The sequence below is a fragment of the Ctenopharyngodon idella genome, chromosome 3, assembly GCF_019924925.1.
Source record: "Ctenopharyngodon idella isolate HZGC_01 chromosome 3, HZGC01, whole genome shotgun sequence".
Lineage (NCBI taxonomy): Eukaryota > Metazoa > Chordata > Actinopteri > Cypriniformes > Xenocyprididae > Ctenopharyngodon > Ctenopharyngodon idella.
In genome coordinates, this window is record NC_067222.1 from 46,915,653 (window position 1) to 46,935,408 (window position 19,756).

At 37.0% G+C, this 19,756-nt stretch overlaps 2 protein-coding genes, 1 long non-coding RNA gene and 1 other non-coding gene across 14 annotated transcripts in view; 2 read left to right on the forward strand and 2 right to left on the reverse strand.

The window, feature by feature from the left end:
- The window catches only part of tex2 (testis expressed 2), a 47,506-nt gene extending 35,101 nt beyond the window's left edge, over positions 1-12,405 (forward strand). For 7 of the 11 annotated variants that reach the window (XM_051887062.1, XM_051887061.1, XM_051887067.1 and 4 more), the window contains 8 exons: positions 1,245-1,456; positions 1,953-2,096; positions 2,185-2,284; positions 4,035-4,155; positions 5,441-5,551; positions 5,867-6,076; positions 9,312-9,432; positions 10,029-12,405. In XM_051887062.1, the coding sequence (XP_051743022.1) occupies positions 1,245-1,456; positions 1,953-2,096; positions 2,185-2,284; positions 4,035-4,155; positions 5,441-5,551; positions 5,867-6,076; positions 9,312-9,432; positions 10,029-10,163 (1,154 nt within the window). In that variant the 3' untranslated portion in view covers positions 10,164-12,405. The other 4 variants (XM_051887068.1, XM_051887070.1, XM_051887069.1 and 1 more) reach the window with 4 other exon arrangements.
- Positions 12,406-12,461: 56 nt separating this feature from the next.
- On the reverse strand, positions 12,462-12,595 carry LOC127510332 (small nucleolar RNA SNORA76). Its single transcript, XR_007929571.1, has one exon. It is a non-coding gene; the product is annotated as a small nucleolar RNA SNORA76 (small nucleolar RNA).
- A 42-nt stretch (positions 12,596-12,637) lies between these two features.
- LOC127508920 (uncharacterized) lies at positions 12,638-13,798 on the reverse strand. Its single transcript, XR_007928969.1, has 3 exons — positions 13,467-13,798; positions 13,029-13,072; positions 12,638-12,851 (listed from the first exon to the last, which is right to left on the reverse strand). It is a non-coding gene; the product is annotated as an uncharacterized LOC127508920 (long non-coding RNA).
- Positions 13,799-15,548: 1,750 nt separating this feature from the next.
- ern1 (endoplasmic reticulum to nucleus signaling 1) overlaps positions 15,549-19,756 on the forward strand; it is a 38,084-nt gene continuing 33,876 nt past the window's right edge. The window contains exon 1 of the mRNA XM_051887088.1: positions 15,549-15,792. Within this exon, the coding sequence (XP_051743048.1) occupies positions 15,712-15,792 (81 nt within the window). The 5' untranslated portion in view covers positions 15,549-15,711. The remainder of the gene's footprint in view (positions 15,793-19,756) is intronic.

Consider the following 19,756-nt stretch of genomic DNA (forward strand, 5'->3'; position numbering starts at 1 on the left):
AAGTTCATATTTACAAGTGGCGCTTGATTCAAATCATCAGTTCTTTCATTAAAGGGGCTATAGGTAGAATTAAGAAACTTTTGTTATTAGCGACACCAGTGGCCGTTAAGTGAACTGCAGCCAGTAACTTACTGCTCGCACTCAACATACAAGAGACTGACCATGATTCACGGCCCAGATATACTCACGGTGAAGTTCTTTTTATTTTTCGTTCTTTGCTTAGAAATAAAAAGAAGTTAGAAATACCTTTGCAGTGATATACTGTTAACAAACATCCAGACGCTATCCACGCTGCTGAGAGCGACGTTTAAATGAATATGTAAATATGTGCTGCACGGTTTCCTCTCAATAACAAAATAAACACAACAAAAATGATAGTGGTGCAAAAGCAGCAGTTCAGAAAGCATTCGATCATGTGGATATGTTTGCACCAGCTCTGCAGTACACTGGCATCATGTTAAATGATGAAGTCATTAAAATTACACTAATGATAGTTTGATTATAAAGTATATTTGAGACTATAGACTATATAGATCTGGCTATGTGAGACTATAGTTTGAATTAATCCCTTTTCTTTGCATGACACATTGACATTACACTACAGGATGGCACTTTTGGCTTTATCCTGAACATTGTATAAGCATTCGTTTCATGTGTCATTGAATGGAAGAGAGGCTCTCGAGAGCGTAATCGTCACATCTTTTTGATTTTCCTGGCAGAAACGTCCTGAGTCCTACAGGCTTTCTTAGACAACCTAGGACAGGGGTGGCAAACTCCGGTCCTGGAGAGCCACAGTCCTGCAGAGTTCAGCTCCAACCCTGATTAAAAACTCACCTGCCTGTAGCTTCCTAGTAACCCTTCAAACCTTGATTAGCTTGTTCAGGTTTGTTTAATTAGGGTGGAAGCAGAACTCTGTGGCTCTCCAGGGCCGATGTTTGCCACCCCTGACCTAGGAAGTCAGGGAAGGTCTTGTTTTTGTAAGTTTTGTTACAAGCTGTTCACACATTGTCAATAAAAAAGTGATTAATACATGAAAATTAGTACATATAGCCTCTTTAAGAAAAAGTACTGTATATTTCTCATGAGTTTTTGGTCATGTTCAAATGAATGATTGCTTCTACTCTGATCAGGGTTTTCAGGTTATAGTAATGAAATGAATACTCTACAGATGAAGTATCTGTTGATGTTTACAGCTGTTCGTATTTTTAAAGAATAAGTAGCATTATTTCCATGATCTCTCTCAGCAGGTTGTCTGGCTCAGAGCCGCAGCAGCAGCCGTGGCAGTCTGGATGAAGTGCTCCAGTCTCATCCCAGACAAAAAGACCTTGGTGCCAGTGTCAAACAGAAAGTTCTGGAATACAATGTCTACATGGCCAAATATGTCAGCCAGTCCACTGGCAGCCCCGCCACAAGCCCTGTTCAGAGTGCTGGAAGCAGTCCGGGAACCGTTAAAAAGGTCCACAACATTTCACAATGTCCATTTTTCAGAAATCAGAAAACATCTTACATTTAAAAACCAAACATCAACTAAACCAACTCAACCTGTCAAATACTGAAACTTGTATGCCCATTCACTCTTTCATAAATAAGATTAGATGGTATAAATATTCCTAATCTTAATGGTGTACCATTGGATGAGCCATGTTTGAAACTATTCTAAGACCTGTAATCATACAAATGAATTCCATAGTATTTCAAAACTGTATTCTATGTAACATGCCTGTTGTTTGTTACATTTACTAGAAACTGGAAGCAGTGCTTAATCATGCTAACATCCTGTAACACCTAGCCTCTTGTGGTATACTTTGGTGAAACAGTAGGGGATCTTTTAGAAATATTATCAACACTTATAGTACAAAGCTTCCTCACTGCCAGAAAACAATGAAATTTAGTCTGTGATGATTCTTTAGTGTCTTCCAATGAAGAACTGTTTACTGTTCTGTTTGTCTCAGTTTCCAGAGAGTCGAGGACAGGAGGCAGAGTCTGAGGCCTGGGTCAATGCTCTTTTGGGTCGCATTTTCTGGGACTTTCTGGGAGAGAAATACTGGGCAGACGTGGTGTCCAAAAAGATCCAGAAAAAGCTGAGTAAGATCAGGGTGAGTACTGATAGGTATACATCTCAGAGCAGACTACCTGACTGTGTGTTTCATTTCAAACAGTAACTTAGTGTAATGATTATTACAGCTACCGTACTTCATGAATGAGCTGACCCTCACTGAGCTGGACATGGGAATATCCATTCCCAAGATCCTCAGCTCCTCCAAACCATCTGTAGATCACAGAGGTAAGGCCTGGTCTGTACTCCTGAATAAAATATAGTTAGTTATGGAAATTATATAATTAATTAGTTATGGAAAAAAATAACAAGTTAAAATATTTAACGCACCCGTCCCTGACCTACATAGTTCATCTTACATTTGATTGGTGATGAACATGAAGCAGGGCAACAACTCTGCGTGATGGAGCCTATAAAATGCAGTTATGCCCCGAAATTCAAGAAATTGCGGCAAAAATGCCATGTCTCATATTTATATCATATGATATAGTTAAGCAATATCATGAGCGCAATATCACACGAGTGCTGTTTTTGTCCTGAATAGCACAAGTGTAAATGTAATATTGATTTTATACAAAAGTTCAATAAAGTTAATGTTATTTCAGACACGTTATTGACTGTTTTTGCTCAATTTTGCCAGTGAAAATATTACCTATAAAGCCAGAGCAGAACTGTTGAGTGTCTCCAAGCAACACACAGCGGTGCTTTGTTTCTGAATGAATCCATGTTTTGAACAAATCAATTGGGAATCTGATCGATTTGGGAGATTCTTGACAGAATTGGTCTCAGACGTCAGACCAACACTCGTCCAGCAAAAGTTTACTGAGGACGTCTATAGACCATAGTAGGATATTACTCTCTTGGCCATAGGTACTGTAATAATATCCTAATACTGATCCAATGCCTTATAAGAGCATGTAGCAGTAATCAGCATGCACTGCACTTTTTTAGTCCATGATTTTGTCTTTTCTTCAACCATCAGAACACTTGTTTACATTTATGCATTTGGGCAGATGCTTTTATCCAAAGTGACTTAACATTGTATTAAAGGTATACATTTCATCAATTCATGCATTCCCTGGAAATCAAGCCCATGACCGTGGTGTTGCTAGTGCTGTGCTCTGCTGTTTGAGCTACAGGAAGGCTGTAATGCTAAAAACAGTTAGAAGTGTCTTGTGATCTTGTTCATTTCTTAACAAAAAAAAATGGCTATCCATATATTCAAATCATTTACCGAAACCATTAGATGTGCCTCACTGATGCAGTCAAGTTATATCCCTGCTGTAATGCACTGTAGCGATGGAGCAGCACCCCTGCAGTTACTGCTCCGGTGGATGTGTATGATTTGGTAAATGGCCAGACCCCTGCCAGCTTGTTAAACTTCTCGTTCGTCATCTAGGAAGCAGCCCGCTGAGCTCAGAGGATCAGTGTGTGTCTGAGCCAATCAGAGTGAAGCAAACTCAAGCACTGACCTTTCACTCGCTCAGGAGGAAGTGTGCGTCGTGACAGAATGGCTTTTAAGATTTCCAGGGGTTCACTAGTGACTCCTGCATCAGTTTAATCAGTGTATCCTCACGCTGGGTGTAGAGTCCAGCCAGATTCATTTGGGGGATGATGTTCAAATCAGGCAAATGTGAAGCAAAGCTTGTTGTTCAGCGGACAATGTGTGCATCTGAATTTATACAGACAACTGGTGGCTCATTGTGTCAGAATAGTAGAGAACCAAAGTAATCGTGTTTTGTGAGCTAGTGAAACTTAATGATAAATTGATGATGAAAAAGTATCAATAATATATCCTATAATTTAGAGCATATTGATTTCAAACATTGCAGTTGGATAATCACAATCCAGGAGACAGGACAGAATAAGGGATTATTCTCTGTGGAGAGTTTTGTTTTGTTTTGTTGTTTAATGCAGTGACATTCAGACATTAATTTTAAAGTGTGACCAAATATGTTTCGGCAATCTCCTTTTGTAGGCCTTTGGTTTGACTTGGAGATCTCGTACAACGGTTCCTTTCTTATGACTCTTGAAACCAAGATGAACCTGACCAGACTGGGAAAAGAGGGAGAAGGCTTAGGAGAACAGGGAAAAGAAGGGTAAGAAAATGGATGACATTTCTGTTGTCAGATTTTCCTCGTCACTGGTTCCAAATTTCTAGGCTGCTTTTTTTTTTTCTTTTTTCTTTTTTTTTTTTTGTGAGATGCAATGTTCTTTTGATGGGTTATTTTTCTGTTGGATGTATTTATCATTTACTCTTTTTGCTGTTTCCGCTGGACTCATTTCTTTGTGGATGTGATCCCTTATTGGTGAGTTGAATCAGGGCTTTTCTGAAATCTCTCATTATGTTCTACATGCTAAATGTTTTTGCTGCTTCTCAGATTTTCACTTCATTCCACATCCGCTATGGTCTGCATGCGCTTACAGAAGTTCTGTTCCAAGCTCTATAGCATCAGTGGGATTGCAATAAGTGATGCATGTGATTCTGCCTTTGTCTGAAACACACCGTACAATGCATTTTGGTTGATCGAATCACAAGTGGACGACACTAAATACAGGTGTAAAGAGGGTGTAAAACGTTTTGAGCAATTTCGACCACTTCCAGAGGTAGTCGAAAACGCATTCGACCGGATTGCTTTTGTAGTGTAGACGCTCATGTGGTCAAATGTGTTCAGACAGCCACAAAAGACCTCCTACTCTCTGCCTACTGACCTAATGAGTAAACATTATGGGAAGTGCGATAGCCTGACGGGATTTAAACTTTGTCGGCTGAAGACCCAAGTTTGGTTTAAAGACAAAAAACATACCAAGCACAATGTTCTCTCACCATTCCTGATTTCTAAAACACTCACCGTGTTTGGCCGGTCTTGCAGCTATCAGAGCAGAAATGAAAGCTGCTGCTCTCCATATGTTTTTCTGTCGTCTCCAGTCACGTTCATATGTAAATTGTGCAAGCTTATTTTGTCCATTAGATCGAAAGATTCAAAAAAAATATATATATATATTACTTTTACTCGCCCATAAACCCTCCCCTCAAAGAAATCAGTACAGAAGTGGTCGAAAGTGGACAAAAGAGATGGATTAAAACACCAGGCGTAAACGGGAATGTGTCTTCCTCGTCCACCTGTGATCTGATCAACCAAAATGCATCTTAATACCAGGTGGAAAAAGAGCCTAAAAGTGTTACAGCTCACTAGGGTTCGGAACAGTGCTTTAATCTTTATGAAGAATTTTTTTTTTTTTTTTTTTTTTTACTGTGTATCGCCATGTCAACTTAAGCACAGGTGTTTTTGCAAGAGCTTTGCACATTCCTTTGCTTTCAGAAAGCCAGTTATCATAGAAATATGCTGCATATGCTTTTGTCTGTTTGTGTGCATGCACTAGACCCAGACCACGCACTTACTTCTTGGCCGACAGTGATGAAGAATCATCGAGTGCAGGATCTTCTGATGAGGAAGATACTGCCGAAGTGCCTGAAATTACAGGAGTGGAAGGGTGAGATTGAGAAACTTTCCATTTACTTCTGTGTTTAAATCTGGATATGTTTAAGAGTCCAACACAGAGCTCTGAGACAGAATCTGTCTGTGTGTCAAAGATGGGCGAAATGTTTAAGAGTCAACCCTGAATCCAGTTTTATCTAAAGCAAACTTTTTAAATCTTATATAGGTATTAAAATTGCTCTTTTATAGTATTTCAACTTACCATGAAAATAGCCAAGGAAGCTGGCATGGCATGAAAACAACAACCAACTAATCAAAGATGGCCACACACCTGTAAAATATACTGCATGAATAACTCTTTTCTTCACAGTTATGTTGGGGGACACCGACCCAGCAAAATCATGCGCTTTGTGGACAAGATTGCCAAGTCCAAGTATTTCCAGAAAGCCACAGAGACTGAGTTCATTAAGAAGAAGATGGAGGAGGTGTCCAACACCCCACTGGTCCTGACGGTTGAGGTTCAGGAGTGTCAAGGAACACTAGCTGTCAACATTCCACCACCTCCAACAGACAGGATATGGTATAGTAGATTCTTTAATATCCTGTTCAAATGGCAACTGCACGGAATTATAGTCTATAGTGGCTGTGTCCAAAAGCTTAAAAATGCTGCCTTTCGAAGGATGCATTCCAGGGTAGGAAGACATCAAGGCACATCAGAATTCAATGTTAGCTTCACTTCCTGTCTCCTGAGATATCTTCGTCTGATCGATTTTTAAAGGCAGCATAGATGTTTCCTTCGCTTTGATATCCCACAATCCTGTGCGTTCCATTCTGTGACAGTTGAGCTAAAAAATAAAATAAAAAAAGTCTGAAAGTTGTGGTTGGTGGTCAGTTTGTGTGTAAATATACGTTTTTGACCAAAGTTTTCCACTTTTGGTGTAATTTCTAGCGAGAATTTACTATTGTACTTATTAAATATCAGGGTTTTTGCGGGTCTTAAAAAGTCTTAATTTGACCTTCCACAATTTAATGCCTTAAAAATGTCTTAAAATGGAGCAGAAAGTCTTAAAATTCAGTATTATGTTAGGGCCCTATGATTTCCGCAATGCGGAAAACGTGGACGGAATCCATTCATAAAAATGGAAATTTACTGTATAATGTGGAATGTCACGGAATATTTCAAATTTTGGATGAATAAATCAAAAGTAGGTCAGTGCACTTTAAAGGGTTAGTTCACCCAAAAATGAAAATTCTATCATCATTTATTTACCCTCATGTCATTCCAAGTCTCTTCAGAAAAAGTGTACTAAACCGCTTGATTCATATGGATTAGTTTTACGACCTCTTTATGAACTTTTGAAGCAAAAAAGTGGTAGTTGCATAGACTGTCAATGGAGGGACAGAAATCTCTAATATTTCATTGAAAATATCATAATTTGTGTTCTGAAGATGAACGAAAGTCTTACAGGTTTGGAACAACATTAGGGTGAGTAGTTAATGATAGAATTTTCATTTTTGGGTGAACTAACCCTTTAAATATGAATTCTGTGTACATGAATGGTGCAGACACGCGGTTTTGTCTTCTACACACATACCCTGCTCTGAGAGTTACTTCATGAGCATTTTTCATTTAAAAAAAAACTATCGTCATATATAAACACAGAAACTTAAAGGTCTTCATGACAACCTATCAAAATAAAATTTTAACTTGAAGAAATTGTGACAGGAATATATGACTATTGTACATTAGAATATACGTCTTAATGTAATAACACAATAGCACTTTACAATAAGGTTCCATTAGTTAAGGTTAGTTAATGCATTAACTAATATTAACTAACAGTGAGCAATACATTAATTACAGTACTTATTAATCTTTTAATTTCTTAACATTAATTAATAAAAATACAACAGTTCATTGTATTTCAGGTTAGTTCAGGTTCATTAAACTAATGTTAACAGATACAACTTTTGATTTTAATAATGTATTAATAAATGTTGAGATTAACTGAGATTTAATAAATGCTTTAGAAATATTTTTCATACGTTAACTGATGTAGTTAACTAATGAAACCTTATTGTAAAGTGTTATTAACAACACTAATAATAATAATAATAATAATAATAGTAATACAATTATTATTATTATTAAATCTATATTTTTAAAACGTATTTCATATGCATTTCATATTTCACATGTATTTTTGTATTTTAATATAGATGCTTTTTGATTAATACAATTTAATTTAAAAATTAAAACAGAATAAACTAATAAATAAATAAAATGGATTTCATAGGGCCCTTAGTTAAATTGTAAAATTAAATTGCATGCACTGCAAAAAATGAATATCTTCCTCAGGATTTTTGTTTTCCAGTACAAATATCTAAACATCCTTAAATCATGATTCATTTACTTGAGATGCAAAATGAAGAAATTAAGTCTTGTTATCTAAGACATTGAACAAAATTAAGTGAGTTTATGCTTAAAACAAGAACAAATATGTCAGTGGGTATGAAAATTACTTTTTCATCTGAATTAAGTTGATTTTTCTGAACCCGTTGGCAGATACTTGTTTTTGTTTTAATCATATCACTTACAAGACCAGATTTCTTATCTAATGTCATTTATGTAAAGTAAATGTATCTTGATTTAAGAATCTTTTAGATATTTGCACTGGAAAACAAGATAAAACTTCTGAAAAAGAAATAGAAATCAAAAAAGAAATAGAAAAAGAAATCACTTTTTGCAGTGTGATCAGAAGGTACAGTAAAAGCTATTTCCATATTCTAGTGTTTGGGAGCAGAGCTATTCAAAGATCTGTTGTACATTTTATTTTCAGACTTTGAAGTGTTGCTAATACAACTTGTGTGCTTCCTAGACATTTTCATTTAGAGAACTTATTGATGTGTAATGTTCCCTTCAAATTATTCCTTTAATTTTCTTTAATTGGTCTTAAAAAGCTCTTAAAAATGTCTTAAATTTACCTTTATAAAACCTGCAGAAATCCTGAAATATTAGCTTAGTTTTCACCAAAGCTTTCTCTATTTTGCTGTAGATCATCAAACCATTACACTACCTCAGAAGAAGTTATGCTACCTCAATTCTTTAAGATACCTTCATGCGCAAACGCTGCGTGCAAAGTCACTTCCTGATAGGGCATTGAGGCAACAAGTCAGCTGCCTAAGTTTTCGGACACAGCCAGTATCTTTGGGTATCCTAAATGTTGCTATCATGCCATCTGCTGGTCATAATTCAGTACATGTGTCAAGACATTTCATGCCTCTGTTCAACGATTGTATTTAAAATTAATTTAAAAGATTTCATTGTATGGATGAAGCTCACGAAACTTGTCAAAAACGGTCAAAATTTTAGCCAAAAATCTAAAGAAATAAGGAATTATATTTTACTCAAATACCAAGTGTCTTGAAGGACCATTAAGATTTATTTTAGACAGTTGAAGGGATAGTTCACCCAAAAATGAAAATTCTGTCATCATTTACTCACCCTCTTGTCGTTCCAAACCTGTAAGACTTGCGTTCATCTTGGGAACACAAATGATTTCTGTCCCTCCATTGAGAATCTATGCAACTACCACTTTGACGCTTAAAAAAAATTCATAAAGAGATCGTAAAACTAATCAATATGGATTCAAATTTGGATTAGTCCAAATTTTCTGAACAGACTCAATTACTTTATATGATGAATTGAATTTGTTTTTATTGGCTTTTTTTTAAATGCAAGGAATGGTGAAATTATGTTTTCAGAGTGAAGACATGCGGACATGTGCTTATGTGGATGTTTCTGTTTATTTCAGGTATGGTTTCAGAAAACCTCCTCGTCTTGAACTGAAAGCTCGGCCTAAACTGGGCGAGAGAGAGGTTACTTTTGCTCATGTGACAGACTGGATAGAAAAAAAACTAGATCAGGAGTTTCAGGTAAATTGATTGGTCTTCTCAAAGGTGTTATAGGATAAGGAGTGCCATTCGTTAGTGCAGGGGTTCTCAAATCTGGCCCTCGAGGTCCACTGCAGGCGAGTTTGACCAAGCTTGAAGCTAAACTCTACCGGACAGTGGACCTCGAGAGCCAGTGTTAGAAACCTCAACATTAGTGTTTTTCCCTCTGTAATTAAGAGCTGCAAACCCATCATTACCAGTTTGGAGTCAAATACATGCAAGTACCTTCGAATACACTATTTTAAGGTGTACTTGTTACAGTGTAAATACACAAATACTGTACTGTAAGTACTGAGTAATATTAATTATCAACACGTGTTTACTATAATTTACTGTTATTACTATAGTAAGTAGATGGAACGTGTAACAAGGACACTGTAAAAGTGTTACCGCACCTTCAAATTTGTGGTCAGAGATTTTGCAAATTTCTCAGATCAAAATTAATATATTAGTACATTGTATATGCACCAAACTATCCTTGCCCTATATTAGTTTGCTGATATTAGACAAGGCCTTTATGTTTGTATTGTCATTACTTTCTGTTCTTGCCCCCCTGACGCTTCCATTACCTTACACAGAAAATATTTGTAATGCCAAACATGGATGACGTCTGGCTGCCTATCATGCACTCTGCCATGGACACGCGTTCCAATGCCAATGCCTTGAAGGACGAAGAAACCTTGGACCATGAGGAATCCCTTGATGACATGTGAAGATATGTTGCTGTATAAATCAGAAGATTAATACTAAAGTCCCATGAGGGCAAGACTATACCTGACTTGAAAATTACAGGTGCCATATTGCCCATTGAATAGAGCTGTGAAAAATCTGAACACATCCATAACTAAAAGAAAGGACAATACTGCTTGCTTGCTTGCTTGCTTTTGATTTGATTGGGACAGTCCGAATGCACATGCTGTTGGCCCTCAAACAGGATCAAGAGATTGTGGTGATGCACTAAAATCCATAAAGGTGATGGATGTTAAACAATTAGTGAAGAGGCAGTAGAACAAGGAAAGTCTATATGTGATTAGGTAAAGTGTACACTACCTCTGTTTGATGCACGCTGACTTACCAAAAGTCCTGGGGTCGCATGGCACAACCTAAACTCTTTCCTGCAATAGCCTAAGGCCTGATCAGCAGATATGATTTACAATATGAGGGCTCTCACTGGACTTTTAGTATGACAGGGTGCCTGCAAACTACCTTGGAGGGTTCGATATTTGAAGGCCATGAATCCTTGAGTCACATGTTACAAACACCAGTAATGGATGCATCTGGTGATTTTAACAGAAAATATAAGCCAAAAGGGGGCAGATTTGCACACATTTATGATTTCCTCATGATTGTCATATGCTTCTAAGCAACAAATAATTTCTTAGACACAACAGACCTACTAGTACACCATTATCCTCTCCATTCACCGCTGCCTGAGCCCTCTGTGTGGCATCCGATTATGCAATTAGATCAATTTCACTGTGCTCAAGAGGGACACCAGCCAATAACCCTTAATTCCTAGGCGATCCCTACTAAAACAGCCTATTCTAGTGGATAGGGTTCAGGAGCTTTCTATGTGAGATATATCCAGTCAACCATTGCCCCTCTGGGTGTAGATCAGTGGTTCTCAAATGGTGGGTCGCAGGTCTGTTCTCATAGTACAGCAGGGGGAAAAACATGCTAACAATGCTAATGTGCATAGTTAGGATAGCTAAATAAACAGGCTAATCAACTTCATAAACACTTCCCCATATCTTTGTATAGTTTTAGTTCATCATCTGATCAAACCTAGTGTATTTTGGTGAAAATTCATGTCACAGAACCCAAAAAGATGTCAATTTGTAGGTTAACCTGGAAGGCTAATTGATCATGGCTTCCCTACTGGCTTTTAGAATAGTTTTTTTGGATTGTACGAGTAAAACGAGGTGTGGTAAACATTACTTAAAGAGGCTTTCACATTTTTACATAAATTATACATCAAATGTGAATTTGAAACTGCTGTTGTTCATAAATGTTAAGTTGCTAGATAAAGAGTACAACCTATAAACGAACATCCTTGTTGTATTTGTATATTCCTTTAGAACCACTATTCCTAAACCCCACGGGAAAGTCCCATGGATTGAAAAAGTAAATCTTACGAGGTTTTTGAATTGAAGCCTGAATGGCTCTATTTGGCAGATGCTGATTGGTTGTGTGATACGCCCTTACCTTCAAACCTCCCCACTTCATTATATATGGTTATTATTCACTTGAAATGATAATTTTGCGCTGACCACAGTGTTTTATGTGGTTAATTATTGGATTCTTGGGCTAAAAACAAGTGCTATTCTATTAACAACACCGATGAACTCGTATGTTGTGTACATGTGGAGAAGATTGTTGAATGTACAAAGCATTTTTGTTCACCTTGTTTGGCATATTTGATATTTTGTCAAGTGTTGATATCTGTGTTGTTCATTGTCAGGTAGACTTTTTTTTTTTTTCTTTTGTTTTACTGCGCTTGCAGGTCATGTGGTGTATTAAATCAGGTAGGAAGTTTCTGTTGGATTACAGTGGCAAGTGAACTTTGCCATCTAAAATATCATGAATGAATTTTGACATTCGTCCATTATCAGATACTCTACAGGTATTGACAGGTCTGAGAAAGTGTTTTATATCCAGCAAACATGACAAGGTCTGTATCTTAGCTGGTGCTAAGGTGTCAATGAACGTAAATTGTGGCTATTTCCACATACATTTTGGACTTAGGTCCAAATAATCAATACTAATTGTACTTTGATTTCAATGTGTTTACGTTGAATGACAGTTTGTGCTACAATATTGCCATTCACAATTGATCTTTTGTGCGTGCTCTGCCAACTGCTTATTCCTTTGCACAATATTTTGTTTATATTGTGTTCGGCCATATTGACAACATGATTGTGTGTGGAAATTGATAAACGGCTTTTGCAAAAATAATTCCAGTTTCCAGTATTTTTTCAAATGCACTTCAAACTTGTATAACTAACTCAAAATTTTGTGGATTGCTTTTAAAAGAGCAACTTGGGGGGAAACGCCAAGAGGCTCCAGTTATAACAAGCCTTTACTGTTGCACCATTGCTTGACCCGAGTGAGCCATGAAGGGGCTCCACAGGTTCAGTTACAGTGCCCTCTATAACACAGCAACAAATAACAGACACAGACAGGCAAAGACATCCATTTTGTTTTATTATGCACAGAAACTCAAACATACAGAATTTTGCTTAACCACAAAATGTATTTTTACCCTATAAAAATTATACATCTACCAAAATCACATGGCAAATAACTCAGATTTGTCTAGAATTAAACACATTGTCATTACAGATAACAGAGCACGGTGTGGAACATACAAACCTCAGCCTCTTCCAATTCATCTTCTCCACCTGTGTCAAAAGTAAAACCTCCATTAACATTAATTCCAGCTTTAATATCAAAGAGACATGTAGTCAAAATCCGGTCAGTGATTTGATTTTAGTTAACATCAGTGCTAATCAGCAGTCTAACGCGTTAAAGACATCATTCCAGACCATACAAACTGAATATGTTTCATCCAACCTTACCGAAAAATCACTGCCTCCAGAGTCCACTGCCATTGCAAATAATCCTAAATGGGGACAAATACAAATAATCTGTGTTAATGGTATAATCATATGAAAACAAGACTAAAGCTTGATTAAATAAACGCGAATGTAATTTCACTGTAAATGCGATCGGCCTTGCTGCAAACACGTGCTCAGGGGCCAGTTGCATTAACATCGCCATTATGCAACCGACTAGTATTCCCAACTAGCAGTTAGTTTAGTTATGGGTAATCAATCTTACTTTTCAGTATCAAATTAGACCAAAAGAGAAAAAATAAAATAAAATAAAAAATGCCTCATTAAGAAGACTAGCCAGATTTCTCTAAAAAAAAATAAAACACTAAGTTGTTCCAATTATTTTAAATGAATACACACTAAAGTCAACTTTATTGTTACTTTACCAGCAGATACACTCACCTTAATTTGTCGACACAAGAGCTCATTTGTTCCTCAGAATAAATGATAAACGAGGGGTTTTTTTTCTCAGTTTTATCACTGTTGAGTTTACCTTTCTCTCAAATTCCCTAAACTATGAAAGTAGAATAAAGACAACAAACGACCTACAATCTAAACATCTGCTCTACATATCAGCTCCACTCTCTCCGGCCTACAAATTACAATAAGGTTCTGATTCCTCTCCTTTCCCACTGTGTATGGCGGATCATAGAACTCGCAGCCAACGTGGTCGGATAACGTCTGAGTCTGAGAGATGTTCTTTTAATGGGGAGATACCAACCTCCGCGGCTCCCACATTGGACAAAGCGTAACTGTAAACGCATCACGTGTTCCTTGATAACCAATCACATTATAGCAAATGGCTTGTTGGCGCTTAGCAGACCGATCGCCGTATGACATCAAAGTACCGCGAGAAAAGCTTCATCACACTGTGTAGTATAATATGTTTACATTGGTATAATGAATGACGAATACACACTGGCTTGTTTCCAATTAAAAAACAAAAACACCACTGTTTGAGGACACTATAGAAATTTATGAGACGTACAATAAACCGATTCCTTCCCTAAATTAATAATAGTAGTTAATAGTCTGTTATTGGCCTGTTTAGCTGAGCCATCCATATAGCAAACAAAACAAGCCATGCAAATTGATAAAAGAACACATTTTATGCAGACACTTAATAATTAATGGTATTAGATGGTTAGTTAATTGCATTTGATAGATTATACTTTCAGTAAAACATTTGCAATGGGTTTGTAAAAGCTGTTTTTATGCATGTTTGACCTGAGTTTTTGCTGCATTTACATGTTTTGACCAGCAGGGGTCACCAGCGTGTGTGGCGTTCGAAACAGTGAATCATTTTTCGAAGCAAATGGTTCAATTGATTAATTAACTTAACTCAAAGTTAAAGTCAGGTTTGTTGTCATTGCTAACACAGTCAAGGGCAATGGAGAAAAACAAAACGTGGTTCCAAATACTACAGCAATTAGAGACAACAATAAAAAAAAGACAGACAAAAGGAACGTAAATATAGTGGAGCAAAAATGGAATAATGCCTATACAAAAAAAAAAAAAAAAAAAATGTTGCACCATTGAGGTCGGCCTAACGTGTATAACAGCTGTTATGATGTGCAATAGCTGTGTAGAGTAGGTTGTGCTGTATAGAGGACCATAGTGGGGACTCTTCATCTCAGATTTCTGGTTGTCCCCATTCCACCCCCTACTGGTCTGAATGATCCAATTGATTGCTTGAGGAATTGTCGTTATTTTAAATGACCAGTATCTGTCTTTTTTCAGTGCGGAAGTAAGCTATTTCCTGTGAATTTGTGAGACTTCTGATTCAGTAGCGTCTATAGCCTAGATAAATAACTTGAAGAACAACAAAGTAGTAAATGGTAAAACAAGCTATGCTACAAACCAGTGTGCTTATGATTACAATAATACATCAAAATAATATGATAACAAATACCAGTTGTCAACATCAAGGAACTTAACACACGGTTTTTCTACAGCTAAAATAACTGGACATTCAAGCTAAAAATGTCTGCCCAGTCCCTGCTCTTACCTTAAAAATAAGGTGGATACTGAGATGACTAATTTTTAAAAAATATGCAACTGGGGAGATGTTTTTTGACATTTGTATTTATGAATAAATTATTCGAACAATTAAATTATTTTAACATTATAAAGTATTTGTTTACTTATTTAAATTTATATTGAACAGCATGACGAAAAGACCAGTCGAGGAAAAAAGATAATAAATAATAAAAAGATTAATAATAATAATAATAATAAAAAGAATATATAATAAAAAGATTCAAAAAGAGGTATTCTTTGCAAAAAGAACTATTACAGTTCCTATTTTTTATTACCCACCTTTATCATTATTATTATTACTATTATTATTATTATTATTATTATTATTACTTGTTTAATTTACTCTTATGTAATTTGTATTTTATACGTTGACAACAAAAAATAAAAAATATGACTCCTCGTTTCCGGTCCAAGGTGAAGTGACGTCGTTTCACAGCTCCGCCTCCAGGGTGTTGTGCGCATGCGCAAGAGCAGTAAGAGGAAGTGAGTTGATAAACGCATTGAACCCGTCTGTTCAGTAGTAATCAGTACAATGACACCGTAAACTATCGTAAAACAAACCTATATCTGCCGTATACTCAGCAAGTCTGTGTGTTTATATGTGTGTATGATGGCGTGGGGAGTGTGTAGCAGGGCTCTGGTGTGGATTATAACTGCGATCATATGGTGGAGTCACAGCAGCCTGATGGTGAGTGTAAACATTATTGATCGATTACTCGCTCCTGAACTCGCTGATCACTGTAACACATGTCTTTAATAGTGTACTGCATTCATTACTGGAGTCAGACGAGTCATGATGAGTCTAAACACTGCTGATCGACTACAGTCCTCCTCCTTTGACCTGTGGCCCTGTATCAGCTTTTAGTTTATTAGTCTACTCATTGAATAGTTATAAGGCTGATCTTTGTTTGCCTGCTATTTGATCTGATTGTATGGACAATGAAGATATTTCAGTTATGTACATGCAAAAGTATATGCACGCTCTGATCTGAGCAGAAACATCAGTACACTAGCTTTATATGATAGAGTAGATACTGTATGTCTCTTAAAGTTTGTTAGTAAAATAATGTGGACGCTCACTAGTGTCAGAGAGAGGTATCTTGAGTTTTGTCAGGATTGGCCTGCAGGACATGAGTTTGTCCTATCCATGCTGTCCTGCCTTATCATGGTATGTCTGTGCAGTTCCTTCCTATCCTTTGCAGTAATTTTCTGGACTATAGTCTCCTTTTTTATTAATTGATTAGAGTGTTTGTCTTCAGTGTCAAGAACAGCATTAGATCTGAGACAGTATAAGTCTTTCCAGAACACACTTTACTTCCTAAATATCACACTAAAATTACAGTGGTTTAGTCACAGACTGGCAGTGGTGTTGCTTCACCTGGATCTGATGACTGATGCTGAGATGTGCAGACATCAGTGGGCTGCTCTGGAGTGACAGATAAAGATCTAGGCTGCCAAATGAAAGGTTTGCGGGGTTAATTCGCGAAATTTCACTATTTTTGCCTAATATGATCAAGATAATCCAGGAACATTGAATATCAATTCATTGCATTTTATATATACGCATTATGTACAACTGTAAGTTAAATGCCATATCTGCTCACTAGGAATGTAACGGTACATGTATTCGTCCCGAACCGTCACGGTAGGGATAGCACGTTTCGGTACATACAGTCAGATAATGAATACAGTCAGTCACAAGCTCACTCCACACTCTAATCCAGAAGGGGGTGCATGCGGTAAAGCAATGCTGCTTGCTAACTGCCACAACAGGAAAAAGAGCAGAAGAAGAGACGATCTATGCACCAACCCAAAACAAGAGTTCAGATGGCACGCAAGAGCTTGCTAGTAGCCTATATGCTGAGTTTCGATTAATTTTTTGTGATGCGCTCCACAAACTTCATGAAAGGAAACCGGGACAGCAGAAAATGGCATCCTGTTTGTTTTCTTTATTTTACAAAAGCACAATGTTTTGTTTTTATTGTGAGTGTACACAAATAAAAACAGACTCTTTTCAAATGTTGTCTTAATCTTAACTGTATGACAAAAATGACAAGGTATTTCAAGTTGTTTCTGCTGTTATAATGACACAAAATCATTTGGCATTGTGCCGATTTGTGTCGTGGAAGTCTCATTACAGTTTAGTGATGAAATATGCGTGTCCTGGAAATGGGAAGCCTCAGGTTTCGTTTCACTCTGTCTCCTTGTGGAAACATGAAGTAGTAGTAGTCGTCCTTCTCGCTCATCTTTCCGTGATTTCTTGAAAAAGCATAATATTGAACTTTGTGCAATATATCAATGAACTTTCACTAGCAAGAATATGACATTGTAGACCATACACAACATGTTACTTAAACCAATAAGTTTGAAAACACCCGTTGCATTTTGCTGCGCAGCATTGGTCAATTTAAAGGAGGCTGTACTGTACCAACTACCTCAGGGCGGACTAAATGCCGCTAGGTGGAACAAACTGTAATTTGCACTTTTCAAAATAAATGAAAAGAAACTTAGCATTGGGGATTTTCTGCTTTTTCCTGTTGTACCGAACTCGTACAGAACCGTGACCCCAAAAACCGAGGTACGTACTGAATCGTGACTTCTATGTACTGTTACACCCCTACTGTTCACATATCCCGTTATTAAGAAACCATATTGGTTCATAATTTTATAATTTTTTAGCACACTTTCCTCCGCATAGACCTTCCTCAGGGTTGCGCCATATTTGATTTTTTTTTTTTTTTTTTTTTTTTTTTTTTTTTACAGGAATGAAAACAAGACTCCATTAAACAAATTTGAAAGTTGTGAAAGCATGTGTGATTTTGGACCTTTATTTCAGAGGTCTTCAACCCTGCTCTTGGCAATTTATATCCAGCCTACTTCAGCTTATTTTCTGAGCGATCCTGAAGAGCTCGATTATCTGGTTCAGGTGTGTTTGGAGCTGAACTCTGCAGGAGCAAGGCTGAATACCTCTACTTTGTACATTACATGCCATTTTACAGACTGTAAGTCTATCTCATTTTCATCCATGTTAATTTCAACACAACGTCTACCCTGACTAAGGTCTATTGATTTTTTTTAACGTCTGGACTTGTAGCACACAGGAAATGAGTGACTCATGATTGCAGTAGGCCTGTGCAGAGAGCACATGGCCGCTGACAGATAGAGGTCTGTGTTCATCTCTTATCACAGTCTTGTGTGGCGAGAGCAGAACTGACATGTGATAGCCATAGTAGGCCATAGCGGAGGCCCAGCTCTTGTGTTTCTGACATAGCTGCGTCTCATTTCGGAGGCTGCATCTTCTGGAGGTCGCATTTGTCGGCCACATACATCTTCGAGCTGGTCTCATTTAAGAAAAGTAACTGTCATATTGCACAAATTCATTATTAAAGGTGCAGTATGTAATATTGATAGCTAGTGGTTGAAATGGGTACTGCAGTCCAAATTCAAAATTTGGAGATAGTTGTTTCTCCCGCCCTCCTACTCAGACTCGATGCTCACGTCGGGTTGCCGGATTGAGGACACGCAACAAGAGCAAAAACAATTTACAATGGAAGGCAACAAGCCTTACAGATGAGTTGATTTATCCGCGTTTTAATGTGATCCCATTCATAGAGCTTTTTAGATGGATGCTGAGGTTTTTTAGGTCGGGTAGAATCTGAGATCTCTGAACCCAGTTCGTTTGCTGGCTTCCATGGCTGCAATACGCTGTATTCTGCCGACTGGCAACCTGGGGTGTTGAAATACTATTGGGTAAGTTGGCAGTGGGCGGGATCACACAGCCCAAAACAGAAACAGACATTCAGACACAGAACTCACATTTCAAAGTAGAAAAACGTAGCATTGTTTTTTGGAGAATGTGAACTTAGCATGTTTCCTAAATTTCTGCAAACATATTATGGTGTTTTTATGCTTTAGTACAGTCAAAAAATGTACATAAACAAATTTACATTTACTAATTGTGCAGACACTTTGGTAACACTTTATTTTAGGGTCTTTTAACTAGTTGCTTATTAGCATGCATATTACTAGAATATTGGCTGTTTATTAGTAATTATTAAGCATATATTAATGCCTTATTCTGCATGACCATATTCTACATTCTTAATCCTACCCAATACCTAAACTTAACAACTAACTTAGTACCTATTAATAAGCAGTAAATTAAGAGTTTATTGAGTGAAAAGTTGTAGTTAACAGTGAATACATGTTCCCTATACTAAAGTGTTACTGACACTTTTATCCAATTGACTTGCAAATTACTTAAATGTGCTGTTCAGTACTAAAATGTTTTGAAGGTGCATTTATATTATAGAGATTTGTTTTCCTTTTTTTAGATGACTTAGCTTGAGATTCTTAGCTTTTAGGAACAGAAAGTCTTGAAATGGACTTTGCTATTGGCACTTTGGGTTTGTAATTTGCGTTAGCTGAATTTTTATGGATGTGGATTTTACAGCTCTTCATTTATTCTTCTGTACCTTAATGAGAGTGTTCATCTCATTACCATCTATGGCTTAAATAAACATCTGCTCTCATATCTATTGGTTCCCTGATATTTTGCTGGAAGACATTTTGGAGAAGAGTACATGAAGTTGGATAAAGTTTATAATGGATAACTTTCTTGTTGAGTACAGAAAGCAGTAGGCATTAAAAAT